The sequence below is a fragment of the Engraulis encrasicolus genome, chromosome 4 (assembly GCF_034702125.1).
Source record: "Engraulis encrasicolus isolate BLACKSEA-1 chromosome 4, IST_EnEncr_1.0, whole genome shotgun sequence".
Lineage (NCBI taxonomy): Eukaryota > Metazoa > Chordata > Actinopteri > Clupeiformes > Engraulidae > Engraulis > Engraulis encrasicolus.
Window position 1 is genome coordinate 32,807,133 of NC_085860.1, and position 16,818 is coordinate 32,823,950.

The 16,818-nt window shown below is 42.8% G+C and overlaps 1 protein-coding gene across 6 annotated transcripts in view; it reads right to left on the bottom strand.

Annotated features, from left to right (window-relative positions):
• Positions 1-247: 247 nt before the first annotated feature.
• Positions 248-16,818, bottom strand: part of zmp:0000001167 (protein phosphatase 1 regulatory subunit 12A) — a 54,535-nt gene continuing 37,964 nt past the window's right edge. For 2 of the 6 annotated variants that reach the window (XM_063197241.1, XM_063197238.1), the window contains exons 12-25: positions 16,170-16,259; positions 14,503-14,595; positions 13,246-13,362; positions 12,628-12,718; positions 11,603-11,764; positions 8,849-8,942; positions 7,850-7,938; positions 7,316-7,366; positions 6,985-7,007; positions 6,775-6,838; positions 6,267-6,371; positions 5,110-5,184; positions 2,762-2,812; positions 248-1,983 (exon numbers count right to left, since the gene is read on the bottom strand). In XM_063197241.1, the coding sequence (XP_063053311.1) occupies positions 1,897-1,983; positions 2,762-2,812; positions 5,110-5,184; positions 6,267-6,371; positions 6,775-6,838; positions 6,985-7,007; positions 7,316-7,366; positions 7,850-7,938; positions 8,849-8,942; positions 11,603-11,764; positions 12,628-12,718; positions 13,246-13,362; positions 14,503-14,595; positions 16,170-16,259 (1,192 nt within the window). In that variant the 3' untranslated portion in view covers positions 248-1,896. The remainder of the gene's footprint in view (positions 1,984-2,761; positions 2,813-5,109; positions 5,185-6,266; positions 6,372-6,774; positions 6,839-6,984; positions 7,008-7,315; positions 7,367-7,849; positions 7,939-8,848; positions 8,943-11,602; positions 11,765-12,627; positions 12,719-13,245; positions 13,363-14,502; positions 14,596-16,169; positions 16,260-16,818) is intronic. The other 4 variants (XM_063197240.1, XM_063197239.1, XM_063197242.1 and 1 more) reach the window with 4 other exon arrangements.

Below are 16,818 nucleotides of genomic sequence, written 5' to 3' on the forward strand. Positions count from 1 at the left end.
CCCAAGCCATAATACAAACTGATGGTGGTAGTAAATATTCATGAAAAATTTGACATTTGTGAATGGGCAGCATAAATTCTAGAAATAAACTACTAAAAACATTACGCACTGGACTTGAAAGTTTGTGAATGGCATTGACCTCATCTGTTTTAAATTACCCTATACAACAAGTAGACCCACGCATACACGCATATGCACGCACACACACACACACACACACACACACACAAAGACAGGCCACCCCACGTCATACACACATGGCTTTTATTAAGTGCAGACATCCGTATCATATATTAGAAAAACCGTGTAAGAGAGGGGGAAGACTCACATTTCCACTTCATAAAAGGAATCATATTTGTACATGAAATAATAATAATAACCATTATTATTATAACAATAAAAACACGAGTCTTCCCTGGAAAAAAACAACAACAAAATAGTTGTTAAGAATTGACAACCAACATGAAACAACAAACTCGACATGACAGACAAAAACACACACATAGGAAAATAGCATTCTTTACCTTGATATCCATAGGTAATAATAATAATAATAATAATAATAATAATAATAATAATCATCATCATCATTTTAAAAAGGAGTCAAAAAACGATGCATAGCATATTATTAATAGGCAAATCCACCCCAAACAAACGGTGCTGTGATTCTGGCCCCAAGCCGGTGGGTAGAGGGGACAGGGAGGGGGGAGGCTGGGCACTGGTAAACACACGGCCTCGCCTCGCTACGCCACGCTCCCCTGTCCTGTGATCCCTCAGTGGACGGTTAAGTACGGTATGGTGTAGTGTGTGTGTGTGTGTGTGTGTGTGTGTGTGTGTGTGTGATTAGTCAGAAGAGGAACTTTATCTGTTTCTCTCCTATTTGCAAATCCCATAACTTCAGACAGCTTTCAACTAAGTGCTTCCTTCACGTGTGTGTGTGTGTGTGTGTGTGTGTGTGTGTGTGTGTGTGTGTGTGTGTGTGTGTGTGTGTGTGTGTGTGTGTGTGTGTGTGTGTGTGTGTGTGTGTGTGTTGCAAGTGCTTCACCTGTGCGAGTTTGTGTGCGTGCGTGCGTGTGTGTGTTGCAAGTGCTTCACCTGTGCGAGTTTGTGTGTGTGTGTGTGTGCTTTTGGTTTGGCACTGGATGGGTAAGGGCATTGGTCAAGATAATACTGATGCCTGAATGTATGCATATGTGTAGTGTAGTGTGTACTGTATGTGTATCTGTTTGTGTGTGTGTGTGTGTGTGTGTGACACACACCTGAGCTGGTAATCTGGTAAACCTTCTGGAACACGTGTGAAGTGTGTGCGAAGTCTCTGTGATTGTCAAGCAGTGAGAACTGTTATGGTGTGTGTGTGTGTGTGTGTGAGAAGTGTTCAAATTAGAAGTGTGTACACCTTTCTCAATGTTGTCCCAGATTGGTCAAGCTGAATTGTTATTGTCATTGCTGGTAGGCCTTCAGTGAGGGTGTTTGTGCACGAGTGCTTATATAGGCAGTGGACACACACACACACACACACACACACACACACACACACACACACACACACACACACACACACACACACACACACACACACACACACACACACACACACACACACACACAGTGAATTGCAAAAAAAATACAGTCTGTGATTCCATTCACTTTTCATCCATTGTCTTTCTCCACTCCCTACGTCATTCCTTCTTTGGCACTGGAAAGAATATGTGCTTGTGTGTGAGTGTGTGTGTGTGTGTGAGAGAGAGAGAGAGAGAGGGAGAGAGAGAGCGACAGAGAGAGAGAGCTTGTATGTGTGTGTATGTGTACGTGTGTCTATGTGTATGTGTGTGCATGCGTGGAGGAGAAGAGAGTGTTAAGTCTCTTGCCGCCCCGTAGGCTCCCATGGTTTCCATCTCACTTGGAGAGCTTGCTGATGACCCGGATGAGGGCCCCGTTCTCGTCCTTCAAACGCTGGTTATCTGCCCTCAAATCCCCCAGCACCTGCAGCACACATGCAAGAGAGAGAGAGAGGGAGAGAGAGAGAGAGAGAGAGATAGAGAGAGATAGAGAGAGAGATAGAGATAGAGATAGAGATAGAGATAGAGATAGAGAGACAGAGACAGAGATAGAGAGAGAGAGAGAGAGAGAGAGATAGAGATAGAGATAGAGATAGAGATAGAGATAGAGATAGAGAGAGAGAGAGAGAGAGATGTGAATATGACAATGACATCAGCACACTTCGCAGTAGCCCAGTGGTTCCTAAACTCTGGGTCGGGACTCCTTAAAGAGTCGCGGAGATACTGCAGGGATGCCGCAGACAGAATGGACTTTTTATAAAAATCGAGGGGAAACACAGGTTAATGCAGGCCGTACCTCCAGTGGCACGCTGTAATAGTCATTGAAACGTTACCTACCATAGTACTACAATACTATGATATAACACAGGGCCTTCAGTAATGCACTACGACTTGGTCATTGCCATTCTGGTAACAGTAAATTGATAATGCTGTGCCTTAACTTAGTAATGATATTCACTCATAAGGCCAATATATGTTATTACTTTTCCTGTGGATATCTCATTAGAATTTAGCAATATTAGCAGACAAATAATTTTGTTTAGAATATGACGGATGGGGGTCGCGAAAATATACTTAGGTGCAAAAGGGAGTCCAGGCAGAAAAAGTTTGGGAACCACTGCAGTAGCCAATCGCATCCAAGCTGTGTGATATTTTTAAGCCAATCACAGGGCTGAATGTAAAAAAAATGTGCCACTTCTTACCTTAAGCTCCTCCTCCAGCTCTGCTACACGTCGTTCCAACATTCTTCTCTCCTGACAGATCGGACAGAGAGAGCGAGAGGGGAGGGGGTGTGTGAAGTGTGCAGCGTGTACATCATGTATTGTCATCAATTTTAGTCTTTGCATGATCTCTATAGCACCCTAGTATTTGCCAAATTTAAATCGAACGATAAAACAACATTTAAGTAATGAATTAACAATAGTAATTATTATTGTTTTGGAATATATGCACTGTACCTGTAGAAGTCTGTGTGTGTGTGTGTGTGTGTGTGTGTGTGTGTGTGTGTGTGTGTGTGCTTTTGGTTTGGCACTGGATGGGTAAGGGCATTGGTCAAGATAATACTGATGCCTGAATGTATGCATATGTGTAGTGTAGTGTGTACTGTATGTGTATCTGTTTGTGTGTGTGTGTGTGTGTGTGTGTGTGTGTGTGTGTGTGTGTGTGTGTGTGTGTGTGTGTGTGTGTGTGTGTGTGTGTGTGTGTGTGCAGTGTTTCCCATACATTGAGGAAACTATGGCGGCCCGCCATAGTTTAAATTTGGCCGCCATAGTTTACGAAAATGTAAAAAAAAAAAAAAAAAAAAAAAAAAAAAAAAAAAATTAATTTTTTTTTTTTTAAACGATATCCGTTTTTGTTAAAAACGATTTGAATTACTATTTTGAATTTCCTTTGCATTTTCCTCCTGGAGTAAATACATCCTATAGACTCTGTATTGGTTAGATAAGTAGTCCCACGGTAACACAGAATGAGGGGAAAGCATTAGGAAGTGACCGTAAGGGTATTACAGTTGATTCATGTGTGCACACGTGTAACATCGGGTGAGTAACAGAACATGTGCGCAACGATGCGTTATGACACGCCGATATGCATCATCGCTAACTGCGTTTACATCGCGTGCCGCGTGTAAGGGAAATGTTAGTTGTTGACATGTATGGAATTCACTTCAATTTGTGCTGTTTCTTGCTTCAGTTGTGGACAAAACGATTGGCCAAACCCACAATAGAAAGCCTTTGCTGTGCTACTGTCCCAGAGAGCTGAAAAAAACCTTCATAGAAGAAGTCACACTTAACAGGGGTGTTAACCAATCCAATGAGTTCTCTCATTGCTCTCTCTCTCTCTCTCTCTCTCTCTCTCTCTCTCTCTCTCTCTCTCATAGTAGCCTACTATTTACCCATAACAAATGGTGAATTTCTGAGCCCTTTTTAATTTGTAGCCTATACCACTGAAGGCATGATAATGCTTCATCATATTTTAGAAATAGGGCCTATGTGCCTTTTATATACCAAATGTTTATCATTTTGAAATTGTTTCAGTTGTTTATGACTTGTGTATGACTGAAATTATCTCTGCATACTATCAGTGCTGCATTGCTTTGTAAAGATAGGCTATTCAACACACTTTAAAAACACACTGAAAAGAATTTTCATACTGACATCCTTGAATTTGACTTGGTAGCTACCTAGCTATCTAGATCACGGCAGACCATCAACTTCAAAAGTAGATCTTGGTTAAAAAAAGGTTGGGCACCCCTGCTATAGAGAGAACCACAAGTGCTTGAAAGACAGGGATCAAAAGCCTAGTCAAGTTGTTGTAGTTTACTTGGGTTTGGGATGAGTTTACTAACACTCCCTAGGCTTTGTTTTACAGTTGTAATGAGTTTGGTGACAGACCTTCATTGACACAGCAGAGGAGACATCGGGCTGCATATAGAAATTAATGTGTAATGAATGTGAATATAGACATAAATGTGTAATATGTTGTTCAGCCCTTTTAATGGGAGGAATTTGGAAAAAAACTGGCCCTGTGACCAGCACCCCTCATGTAGAATGTGTACGCCTACAGATATGTGTGGGGGAAAAGGCATAGCCTACCCTCTAAGACCCTTTTTGTCTATGCGTTAACAATTTCACAGTGCTCTTAAATTCTTATCTCTGCTCCTATTTTGTTTTATTATTGTTTCCCAGACCCCTGCATGAGGGACGAATGAAACTGTGTTGTAAACAGAAATTATTCACTGTACTGCATTTTTTGACAATGACAATGTACTACTGTTATACAAGTCATGGGTAAAATCTTATGTAGCCTTATTTCTCAAAATATAAATGGCTGAAATATAGGCCCAGGCCTACAGTTTCTCCATGCGCCAATGTCATACTGTAGTCATTGTTTTGCATTTACGCTGCAAGAATACACCCCCCCCCCCCAAAAAAAAAGGCCCGTGTGAGAAGAGCCCCCCCCCGGACAAAATAAACCCCGGCTGCCCCCATAGTTTCCAAAATTTCTGTGGGAAACACTGGTGTGTGTGTGTGTGTGTGTGTGTGTGTCATACCTTCTTCTCCATCTCCAAGAGTGCAGAACAGTCGGTGAACCTCTCCTGCCTCTGCTTGAGAAACACACACACACACTTACAAGATGCCACGCAAGACGAGTACCAAAGAGATGAAAGGAAACAAAGGAATAAATAAAGTAAAGAGAATAGTACAATAACACACTGACTACCAAGTCACATAAAAATATGTTTTGCCTCCCATGCATTGGCTCCCAAAACGTAAAATTACGATTTTTTTAATGGATTCTGAATCTACACATTCTAATGCACATTCTGTGTGATTTTCTTAATTATGTGATAAACAGAACTGACATAGATCATGAAAACACCTACAAATTCAAAGTCAGGATCTGGATATTTCATCATCTATGCATTTTATTACACACAGTATTTGACTTTATTATAGCGAATCGAACCACTTCCTGGTCACGTCACGTCACGTCACGTCTCAAGTTACTTCCTAGAGAATCAAAACATGCCCTGTCAAGTGCCTTGCTAGCTAGCTTATTCCTAAACATATGATGGAGGATAAGGAGTTTTGCGTCATCAGGATAGGTGTAAAATGGAAGGTTGTAATGAAAAACAGCATGCAACACAGCAGGAAGTAACCTAATTTTGGGTGAGTACTTTGGCACGTCTACTTTTATCTACAGAACAAAAACTGCCAAGAGATATTAGCTAGCTAGCACTTCAGATGATGTGGCTCTGAACAATAGAGTTCTGGAGTTGTTCTTTGGGCGTGAAAATGCATTTAGACCCTCAATTTAATCCTGGAGAGTCAAAGAGCGCACCCGTGACAAAAAAGCCTTTTTCTCAGTTCGAATGGGGCAAAACGCTATTTCCACCTAAACCAATGCTCGCTTAGAGTTGAATAACTTCGGAATGGAATATGCTAGGAACAAACCGTAAAAACATACAGAAAACTACAGAGATTTTGGGCTTTCGAACATGCCCTGACATGTGTCTGTAGGTTTAATACAAAATATTTGTTGGCTGTTCAAAAAATGACTAAAATTGATGAAATGGACTGGGAGTCTACAGCTAAAATTCCAAAACACGCCTGGTATTCAATGTGTTAAAGGTGCACTGTGTAATATTTTTATTTTTATAATTAAATAATAATGAAATAATAATGAAAGTGTGTGCGCGTGTCCCACCTGTGTGGCTTTGTCCAGGTCCAGTCTGGTCTGGCTGATGGTCCTCTGAGTGTCCTGCAGCTGGGACTGAAGCACACCGTTCTCCCTGGACAAGTCCTCAAACAACTACAGTAGCAGAGAGAGAGAAAGAGAGAGAGAGAGAGAGAGAGAGAGAGAGAGAGAGAGAGAGCAAGAGAGAGAAAGAGAGAAAGAGAGGGCAAGAGAGGGAGAGCAAAAGAGTGAAAGCCAGAGTGATAGCACATGAGAGAACCATTTTTTAGAATTGTTATGCTTTCAGTCACATTGGTTTGTTTGTCTGTCTGTATATCTGTCTGTCAGCAGGATAACTCAAAACGTTATGAACAGATTTTGATTACATTTTGTGGAGTTGTTGGCAAAAGGAACAAGTGATTACATTATGGAGGTGATCTGGATCCTGGAATTTCTTTTTCTGAAAAGAGTGCATTTCTAGATCATTTTAGAATTATTTTTCAGTATTTACTAAAGGAACACATACATGCACACATACCTTCTTATAGTCCTTCGTTTCTGAGCCCCTTCCTAAGATACAGTCATTATACGATTGGTCAGACCTAGAACGAAAAGACAAAAAGTGTGAGTACATTTTCAAGTCACACACATGCACGCACACGCACACACACACGCGCACGCACGCACGCACGCACACACACGCGCGCGCACACGCGCGCGCGCACACACACGTCCACAAGACACTTACCTGCTGGCTGTTTGTCTCGTTGTCTGAAAGTAAAACACACAACATCATTATCTAAGGGATGTTATACTATGAGCACACGACAGGATATTCAAAACTTCCACACATAAAATACACACAAATCAAATGCAGAGCTAAACACACACACCCACAACAAAAAAATGCATATCCTAGAACATGCGCACATAAGCACAAGCACACACACACGCACACACACGCGTGCACATACACGCACACACAGACAGACAGACACACACACACACACACACCGTAAAAAAACACACACACACACACACACACACACACACACACACACACACACACACACACACACCTGCGGGTCCTGCCCGTTTCCTTCCTGTGCGCTGACTTCGTTGTTGTAGTTCTGGAACACAGAGACACAGGGGTCAGAGGTCGGCGCTCATGGCAACACAATGTCCTCACACACAAGAGCACTTTCATAAACAACTCACACCATACACACCCAGCCATTCATCTAGCCACACACACACACACACACACACACACACACACACACACACACACACACACACACACACACACACACACACACACACACACACACACACACACACACACACACACACACACACACACACACACACACACACACACACACACACACACACACACACACACACGCGCCTGGCCTCTTTGTCCACTCCACACCTAAACACAATACTCAAGTCCCTCTTTGTATACCCAAACATGGACTGCTCAACGCACACATTCATTCATTCATTCATTCATTTATTCTCTCTCTCTCTCTCTCTCTCTCTCTCTCTCTCTCTCTCTCTCTCTCTCACATGCACGCGTGCACACACACAAATGAAAAATCCCACATTACCTCTTCTAAGCGAGCTTTTCTTTCTGCCCGCGCTTGCCTCCTCTCCTTCCACCTCTGCTCCTCCGCATCAGCCGACAAAGCATCTGGGTCTGACACACACACACCCCACACACACACACACACACACACACACACACACACACACACACACACACACACACACACACACACACACACACACACACACACACACACACACACACACACACACTTAAGTGATTGAAAATGAGTGACACTTGAAAAAATAAACTGAGGAAGGGAGTATTTGTTATGCTTGGTCACTACAGGTCAGAGGGTAGGGGTTAAGGCCCCGTTTACACACGTCTCGAAATGTATATATCGCAACCCATTTTTTATTACTCCATTGGGTCTTTTGTTGAAACATAAGAAACGTCCTCAAACAGAATTTAAAAAAAACATACTCCAAAGTATTCTCGAAAAAAGACATCAAAGAAGCTGAAGGCTGAGTGCCATCGGCAATCATACCCAGGAGGATAATAATTTAAATCGCATGGCACCTGGTATCTTGCTTGTTTTTAGCCAGATGCCTACTTTGTTACTGCCTACAGGCCGCATTGATTTACACATGGACGACAAGCTTGCTGATTAAACAATTCCATAAAGGGCATCTCTTCCTCGTCGTTCCCTCTCCTGCAGCGCAAACCAGATCCAAGCCTAGCGGTTCTCATGCACACACTCTAACAAATCAACATCTCCTGTTCTTTTGTCTTTTGGGTACATTTTTTTCTTGTCTTTCTCTTTTTAAACATATTTTAGGGGCCCAGCCGTGGCTTAGTCGGCTGGACACTGGACTGCTACGCGGGCGACCCGGGTTCGATTCCCGACCCAGGTCATTTCCCGGATCCTCCCCCGTCTCTCTCTCCAACTCATTTCCAGTCCCATACATACAATTAAATACATGAACCGATTAAAAAATATGCCATCGTAAAAATATCCACAAGTATAACCAAGGCCAAAAGTTCAAAGGTCAAGGCTTACCCCGTCTGTCTGGACGCAAGGATCCTGCAGGACTGGTCAGGCCAAGGAGGTCCGACTTCTGCAGGTTAGCGATACGGGATCGCCACGTTACCTCCTGGATGGTCACACACACACACAGACACCCACACCCACACCCACACACACACACACACACACACACACACACACACACACACACACACGCACACGCACACAACATACAGTATATTGTTTACACAAGGCTTTGAATTCCAAATAAAATCTAGCGTCAGCGTTTGTTCTGGTCAGGTCATGGTAGTTGAGTGCTAGAAGCTTCTGATGTTCCTCAGGTGCTTTAGATCAGCTCTTTTCAATTAGCACTGATTCTTGAGAAAGTGGCTAAAACAGGTTGTAATCTTGACAGAAAAAAACGAAGTGAATTACAAAATAATATGGTATATCCTGGTAGACAAAGGTCTTGGCTTTTCAGAAATGCACAAGGCCAATCTCCCCATTTTCCATTTTTTTCAGAAATCAGGTTTTTCTCCGATCATACCTTGTTTTTTGTCAACACCGTCAGACACAATTAAAAGCAATAAAAAGTGTATTGATTTGGTTGCATATGTATCTGGAGTTTTTAAGTGATTGTGTGTGTTTTTTGGTTCACACATACGCCTTTAAATGTTGAAAATTCACTTTCATTCTATTTTAATACTGCTTCATGTGTTCTAATTTAAAAATATGTGCTGTAAGACAATGCTTACTTAATGGCTAAATAGATCAAAATTTTTTTGTAATATCACAAATATTCGTGTAGGCTTAAATTTGCTATTACTTTGATAATTCAACAACTACAAAGGAAAATTTTGTAAGCACATTCATTTAAAATGTCCAAAACTCCTTCTTACGGTGGTGACTTAAGAACTGACGGTGGTGACAGTAATCTGAAGGTGGTGAAAGTGACCTAATTATTACCTCCATTTAGCAAAATAAATAGCCCTCTCAAGTCAATGACATCTAGCATTAACACTTTATTTTTGTGTGTGCACAGTATGTTTGTGCATGTGTTTTTTCTTCATTTGTTAGATACTCTAGGAAGTAGGCCTAGATTATTGAAAATGTGGCATAAACAGGTTTAAAGTTGTTCAAATTCAAAATATAGAGGTGTATTATCATAGATGAACGTCTTGGCTGTGCAGTGAATGTATTGGCCAAGCTCCCCATGTTTTACATTTTTCATAAAATGGGCTCTTTCTTGGTTTTGTCACCAGCGTCAGACAAAATTAGAAGTAAAAAAAAATAAGTTTACTGTATTTAGGTAAATTACTTTTACAATTCAACATAATTGTAGATACTTATTGGAAGCATATTCTTAAAACTTGTCAAAAACATGTAAAACACATGCTTTTTTGTGAACTACATCAGATGTCACCACCGTCAGGTTTTGTGACAAAAAACCCTCCAAATGCACCTCAGTGGAGGCTGGAGTATAAGTTTGGGTCACAATTATTACTAACATGTCTGGTAATGTTTCATTAACCAGCACAATTTAGTAAAATATGGAATAAGATGATGAGCGGAACAAAATCTGACGGTGGTGACATCTGACGGTGTGAGACAAAAAAACACTCTTTTACATATTGTGCATTTTTTGCTCACATTAGCCACTTCGTTTTCGCTCTGTTTCTTAGGGGCTTCATGACGCTTCTGAAAAAGTATATATATTAACATTATATTAACATTAACAATAATACTATTAAAACCCCCGACGGTGTTGACAGTTTATGGTTGGGACAGTACCAGTGTCCAAACAAATTATCAAATTGAGGAGAAATTAGTAAACTTACAGGAGCTTCAGTGATGGTGAAGTACTCAGTAGATCTAAAGGTTTGAAAAGGGGTCCTAAGTAATGACAATGACCTTGCGCATACCTGATTTTATTGTCTTTTTAAAAAAAATCTGACGGTGGTGACTAATATGCTGGACACACTTTGAGCAATCAGAAAATAGTAGTAAATATTGCTTTACACGCACTATGTGCATATCTGTAGAACCACTTCAATATGGACTTTCACATCATGGTGATATTATTCAATAATATCAGTGATTTTTACATTTTAAGTCAATTGAAATGATGATGTCTGTCCTTGGGACAGCTGTTTTTACAGGGTGTGGGCAGGTTTATAGCCATGAAAAGTAATAAAATTACACTTAAATATTTCAAACGACTGTACATTTATGTAACAGACCCCTGTGTCCTGGACACCTGGATTCATTTTGTTCATGAAAATGTAGTTTATTTTCATCAGAATTGGCAGTTTATTGCAGAGACATGTTTTAGCCGCTTTCTCAAGAATCAGTGATAGGATTGGTTATATTTGGGTTCAAATGCTTTGTTTGTTCCCAACTCTGACTGCTTCTCAACCCATCACCTCAGCATCACCTTCTCTTCTATAACATAGCATAGACTATTTTTATGTCGCCTGCTCTGTTTATGGGGAATTGTTAAATCTCCTAAACTTAAACTGGGCGCCATTCCCTGTGCTGCTGTCGTCTCCTGATCACCTTCTTTTTCACAATGCTTATTCCGTATGTTTCCATATGGCGTGTTTGTAGATGTGTGTATTTGCGTATGTGTGTGTGTGTATGTGTGCGTGTGTGTGCCTGTGTGCCTGTGTGTGTGTGTGTATGTGTGCGTGTGTGTATATGTGGGTTTGTGTGTGTATGTGTGCGTGTGTGTATGTGTGTGTGTGTGTGTCTGTGTGTGTGCGTGCGTGATCTTGTACTTGTTCTCACCCCTTCTTCTACCTTCTTCTGCTTCCCTTCTTTCTCCTCCTCCTCTCTCTTCTTCTCCTCTCTCTCTTCCTGCTCTCTCTTCCTCTCCTTCGCTGTGCTCTCGCCGCCCGATGAAGGCTTTATGCTCTTCTCCGCCTCCTGCAGGTCTGTGAGAGTCACGCCCTGATGCCACACACACACACACACACACACACACGCACACGCAAACACACACAAAAAAAGACACATTTTATACACAGGTCAGTGGAGTTTCAGCAGTAGCACAAGACGCAGTACGCAGTACGACGCCGACAACAGCCAGTGTCACTATTGTATGGATTTTGTTTGTTTGTTTGTATTTAGTGGACTATCTAAGAAGCATATTCATTGCAGCATATCAGCCACTAATTACTAGAGATGCACCAGATCCTGATTTTTAGGATCCTGCCGGATACCGGATCCACTGCTCAAGATCCTGCCCGATCTGGAACCGGATACCGGATCCTACGAAAGACATAGCCTACTCGCACACGTGGGCCCTTTTTATTACATTGGCTCAAACTATTTTTTAGACTCATTGGCTTACTGCCACACTGCCTGCAACGGCCGCTTCCAAAGGGCTTTCACTCCAAGCAGCGATTGGGGTTGTGAAAGACTGACTGAAAAGCCTAGGCTACGTAAAAACGAGAGATGCACCAGATCCTGCTTTTTAGATAACTGCCAGATACCGGATCCACTGCGTAAGATCCTGCCGGAACCAAATCCTGTGAAAAACCCTATTATCCTGCCGGATTCGGAACTGGATCTTGGATCCGGTGCATTTCTACTAATTACTAATCAATTTATGGTGATTAGATGCTGGTGCGCCAGTGAGCCCAAAAAACATCTTTGACCCACCCATAACAGTTTATAACAAACTGTGTGTGTGTTTGTGAAAGAAAAAGAGAGAGGAGAGAGAAAAAGTGGGAGAGAGTGTGTTTTACCGGAGTTGAAATGTGTGTGCACATGTGTGTGTGTGTGTGTGTGTGTGTGTGTGTGCGTATTACCTGAGTTGACCTGCGAGACTGGCGTGCATGTCGAGAGCGAGCTTTCCTCTGGGCCTCAGCCTCTTCATCACGAACCGGAGTCAAATACGACCTACACACACACGCGCGCACACACACACGCGTGCACACACACACGGACACGGACACACACACACACGCTGTATCTGTATTGGTGTTGCATCTTACGTTTATATCATAAATTAATATTAAGATTATATTATAAACACATTGGTATAATATGCAGTGAAAATTGCTCTTGAGTCCACTAGAGTGTGTGTGTGTGTGTGTGTGTGTGTGTGTGTGTGTGTGTGTGTGTGTGTGTGTGTGTGTGTGTGTGTGTGTGTGTGTGTGTGTGTGTGTGTGTGTGTGTGTGTGTGTGTGTGTGTGTGTGTGTGTGTGTGAATAAACCCAGTGCCAAAACATTGCTGTAATGTAATGGTAGAGTTTGGAATTGTTTTGGTTTAGCATTCTTTGGTTAGGGTTGATATGAAGGGGAGTCTCCCCAACAAGTACAGTTAGTGTGTGAGGGTGTGTGTGTGTGTGAGGGTGTGTGTGTGAGGGTGTCTGTGTGTGTGTGTGTGTGTGTGTGTGTGTGTGTGTGTGTGTGTGTGGACTGACTTGCGCCTCTGCTTGCTCTCTGGCTCCCCAGTGGTGCTGCTTGTGGTCGCCGTGGTAATGGCGTTGGAGGTTGCCGTGGTAGTCGGCTCCTTCTTCTCCGCCTGTTCCTGAGCTTGCCTGTATCATGGCAACACAAATGGCTGATGTCAGCAACACTGAAGAATGGCTTATTGAGGTGCACACACACGCACCTACACGCACATACACGCACGTACACGTACACGTACACGCACACACACACACACACACACACACACACACACACACACACACACACACACACACACACACACACACGCACACACGCACACGCACACACAGAGGTGGGTATAGACAGAGTAGATGTAGACACACAAGCGCCCACCCACACACAGATACAGCACATACATACACATGTATATAAACAATAGAGGTGTAACCATACACAAAAAACACACTCTTTCTACAGAGGTCTGGAGTTGCTTAACTGGGCACTAATTTCAGATGGGACAGTAGAACTCTGTAGAAATCTGAAGCATTTGGATTTGATTTCAACTTCTGTATTTGGGGCCCTGCTGTGGCCTAACAGTATGGCACTGAGTTACTACGACAGCGACCCGGGTTCGATTCCGGCCCAGGTCATTTGCTGATCCTTCCCCATCTCTCTCCCCACACTCACCTTCCTGTCATAATCTCCACTTTCCTAGCAATAAAGGCACAAAAGCCCGGAAATATATATATATATTTTAATCTGTATTTGCTTTCCCCCAATCTTTGTGATGTATGCCATCCTTTTGAATGCAATGAGTCATCACTATTGTCATTGGCACGTTCACTGAATAGCTTGAACTGCTTGGTTGGGAACCTACGTAACCTCCTCCAAGAATATCAAATCAAGGCATAAAATGATGAGCTGCGTTTATGGATGGCCAGGATACACAAAATCCCCTAATTAGTAATATTTAAAATACGCACATTTAAAGGTCACTGTGTAATATTTGTAATAGTTTATTTCCAGAATTCATGCTGCCCATTCACAAATGTTACCTTTTTCATGAACACTTACCACCACCATCAATTCATTATGACTGGGAAAATTGCACTTTTCATACATGAAAAGGGGGATCTTCTCCATTGTCCGCCATTTTGAATTTCCAGAAATAGACATTTTTGCTGAAAGACTCACTCCACTTTGGTCATACTAGTAAATATCACTTCACTATTTAGTAAATGTTCATCGTTACACTCCCAATACATACACATACAGTCCACACAGACCTCTGAGCCACTAGACTGTTGAGACGGCTGAGTCCTGTCAGGTTGGATCCTGGGGTAACGGACGCCTCATCTAGTCTCCGCCCATAAGAAGAACTAGACAGAGGGACAGAGAGAGGGACAGAGAGAGAGACAGATAGACAGAGAGAGAGAGAGATAGAGAGAGAGAGACACAGAGAGAGTGGCAGAAAGAAAAAGAGATAGAGTGACAGAGAAAGAGAGATGGACAGAGAGAGGGAGACAGGGGAACGAGAGAGTGCAAAATGCTAACAGTCACAGCTGTTCTCAGAATTGCCTGCGCACTCACGCATGCACGCGTGCGCGCACGCACACACACACTCTCTAATCTTTGATCTGCTGTTTCCAAAACAAAGTGGTGCAAATTCCTTGCAAGTGCCCATGACAAAAAAACTCTTAAACTGGCCTCAAAGCTGCTGCAGTAGTCCAAATAAAGCAGCAGCATAGCTGCATCTGACCATTTAATCACATTAACTACCCAAGAGAAGAGAAGAGAAGAGAAGAGAAGAGAAGAGGAGAGAAGAGAAGAGAAGAGAAGAGAAGAGAAGAGAAGAGAAGAGAAGAGAAGAGAAGAGGAGAGGAGAGGAGAGGAGAGGAGAGGAGAGGAGAGGAGAGGAGAGAAGAGAAGAGAAAAGAAGAGAAGAGAAGAGAAGAGAAGAGAAGAGAAGAGAAGAGAAGAGAAGAGGAGAAGAATAGAGAAGAGAAGAGAAGAGGAGAAGAATAGAGAAGAGAAGAGAAGAGAAGAGAAGAGAAGAGAAGAGAAGAGGGGAAGAATAGAGAAGAGGAGAAGAATAGAGAAGAGGAGAGAAGAGAAGAGAAGAGAAGAGAAGAGGAGAGAAGAGAAGAGAAGAGGAGAGAAGAGAAGAGAAGAGAAGAGAAGAGAAGAGAAGAGAAGAGAAGAGAAGAGAAGAGGGGAAGAATAGAGAAGAGGAGAAGAATAGAGAAGAGGAGAGAAGAGAAGAGAAGAGAAGAGAAGAGAAGAGAAGAGAAGAGAAGAGAAGAGAAGAGAAGAGAAGAGAAGAGAAGAGAAGAGAAGAGAAGAGAAGAGAAGAGAAGAAAGCCTAGGGGTTGTTTATTAGGAGAGTTGCCACTTACACTTGTTAAGGCTTAACAGGAGGGGCTAAGCTGCTAAACCTTGTTTCAGTAATGCCTGTTATCCTGCCCTACCTCAACACCCCCAACACCACACAGCACCGCGCTCAAGCTCACAGCCAGGCATTAAATGTTGTGCCATACACGCACACATACTCTCTCTCTCACACACACACACGCAAACACGCACAGGTTAGATAAGGTCACATATGAACGCACGCGCACGCACTCTCGCTCTCTCTCGCTCTCTCGTCTGGTTTCATACTAGTGAAGCTTTGTGCTCAGTACCTGATGGAAAACTAATATTTGAACGTTGTTCAAAAAAATGTTTTAATTATTTTTTTAAAGCCACCTACTTTGGATGGTGTGTGGTTTTAACCGGATAATGTAATATTCACCTTTGTAAATAAAGGATTTCTCTCTCTCTCTCTCTCTCTCTCTCTCTCTCTCTCTCTCTCTCTCTCTCTCTCTCTCTCTCTCTCTCTCTCTCTCTCTCTCTCATGCACACAGAGACAGACACATGACCAATACAACTGATGCACAGACCCAGACACACACACCTGCGAGGTAAGGAGGGGTTGGAACTGCTCACGTCGCCTGTGGACTGGCTGGTCAGACGACGCGTGTATGAGGAGCTGCGAGCCAACCAGCTGACAGACACACACACACGCACACACACGCACGCACGCACGCACACACACACACACGCACACACACGCACGCACGCACGCACGCACGCACGCACACGCAGAACAGGGTGCAGAGGGACAGGGAGAGGACAGAAGGAGGGGGTGGCAGAGAGAGACAGAGGGAGAGGATGAGAGAGAGAGGGAGAGGGAGAGGATGAGAGAGGGAGGGAGAGCGAGAGAGGGAGGGAGGGAGAGAGAGAGAGAGGGAAGCAAAAGTGAAGAACAGACAAAGGGAGAGGGAGGGAGAGACAGGAGAGCAACACACACACACAAACAATGGAGGACAGTGGGTTGGGTTAACACTCACATTGGTACACATATAAACACACAAATATGAGCACTGCAACAGATGTACATTAAACGTACACACATGTACATTAAACGTACACACTGCATATTAAGTACACATAAAGCTTCACAGATGTATAAGCGTACACACACACACACACACACACACACACACACACACACACACACACACACATATATATACCCAAAACACACAAATAATGAACACACA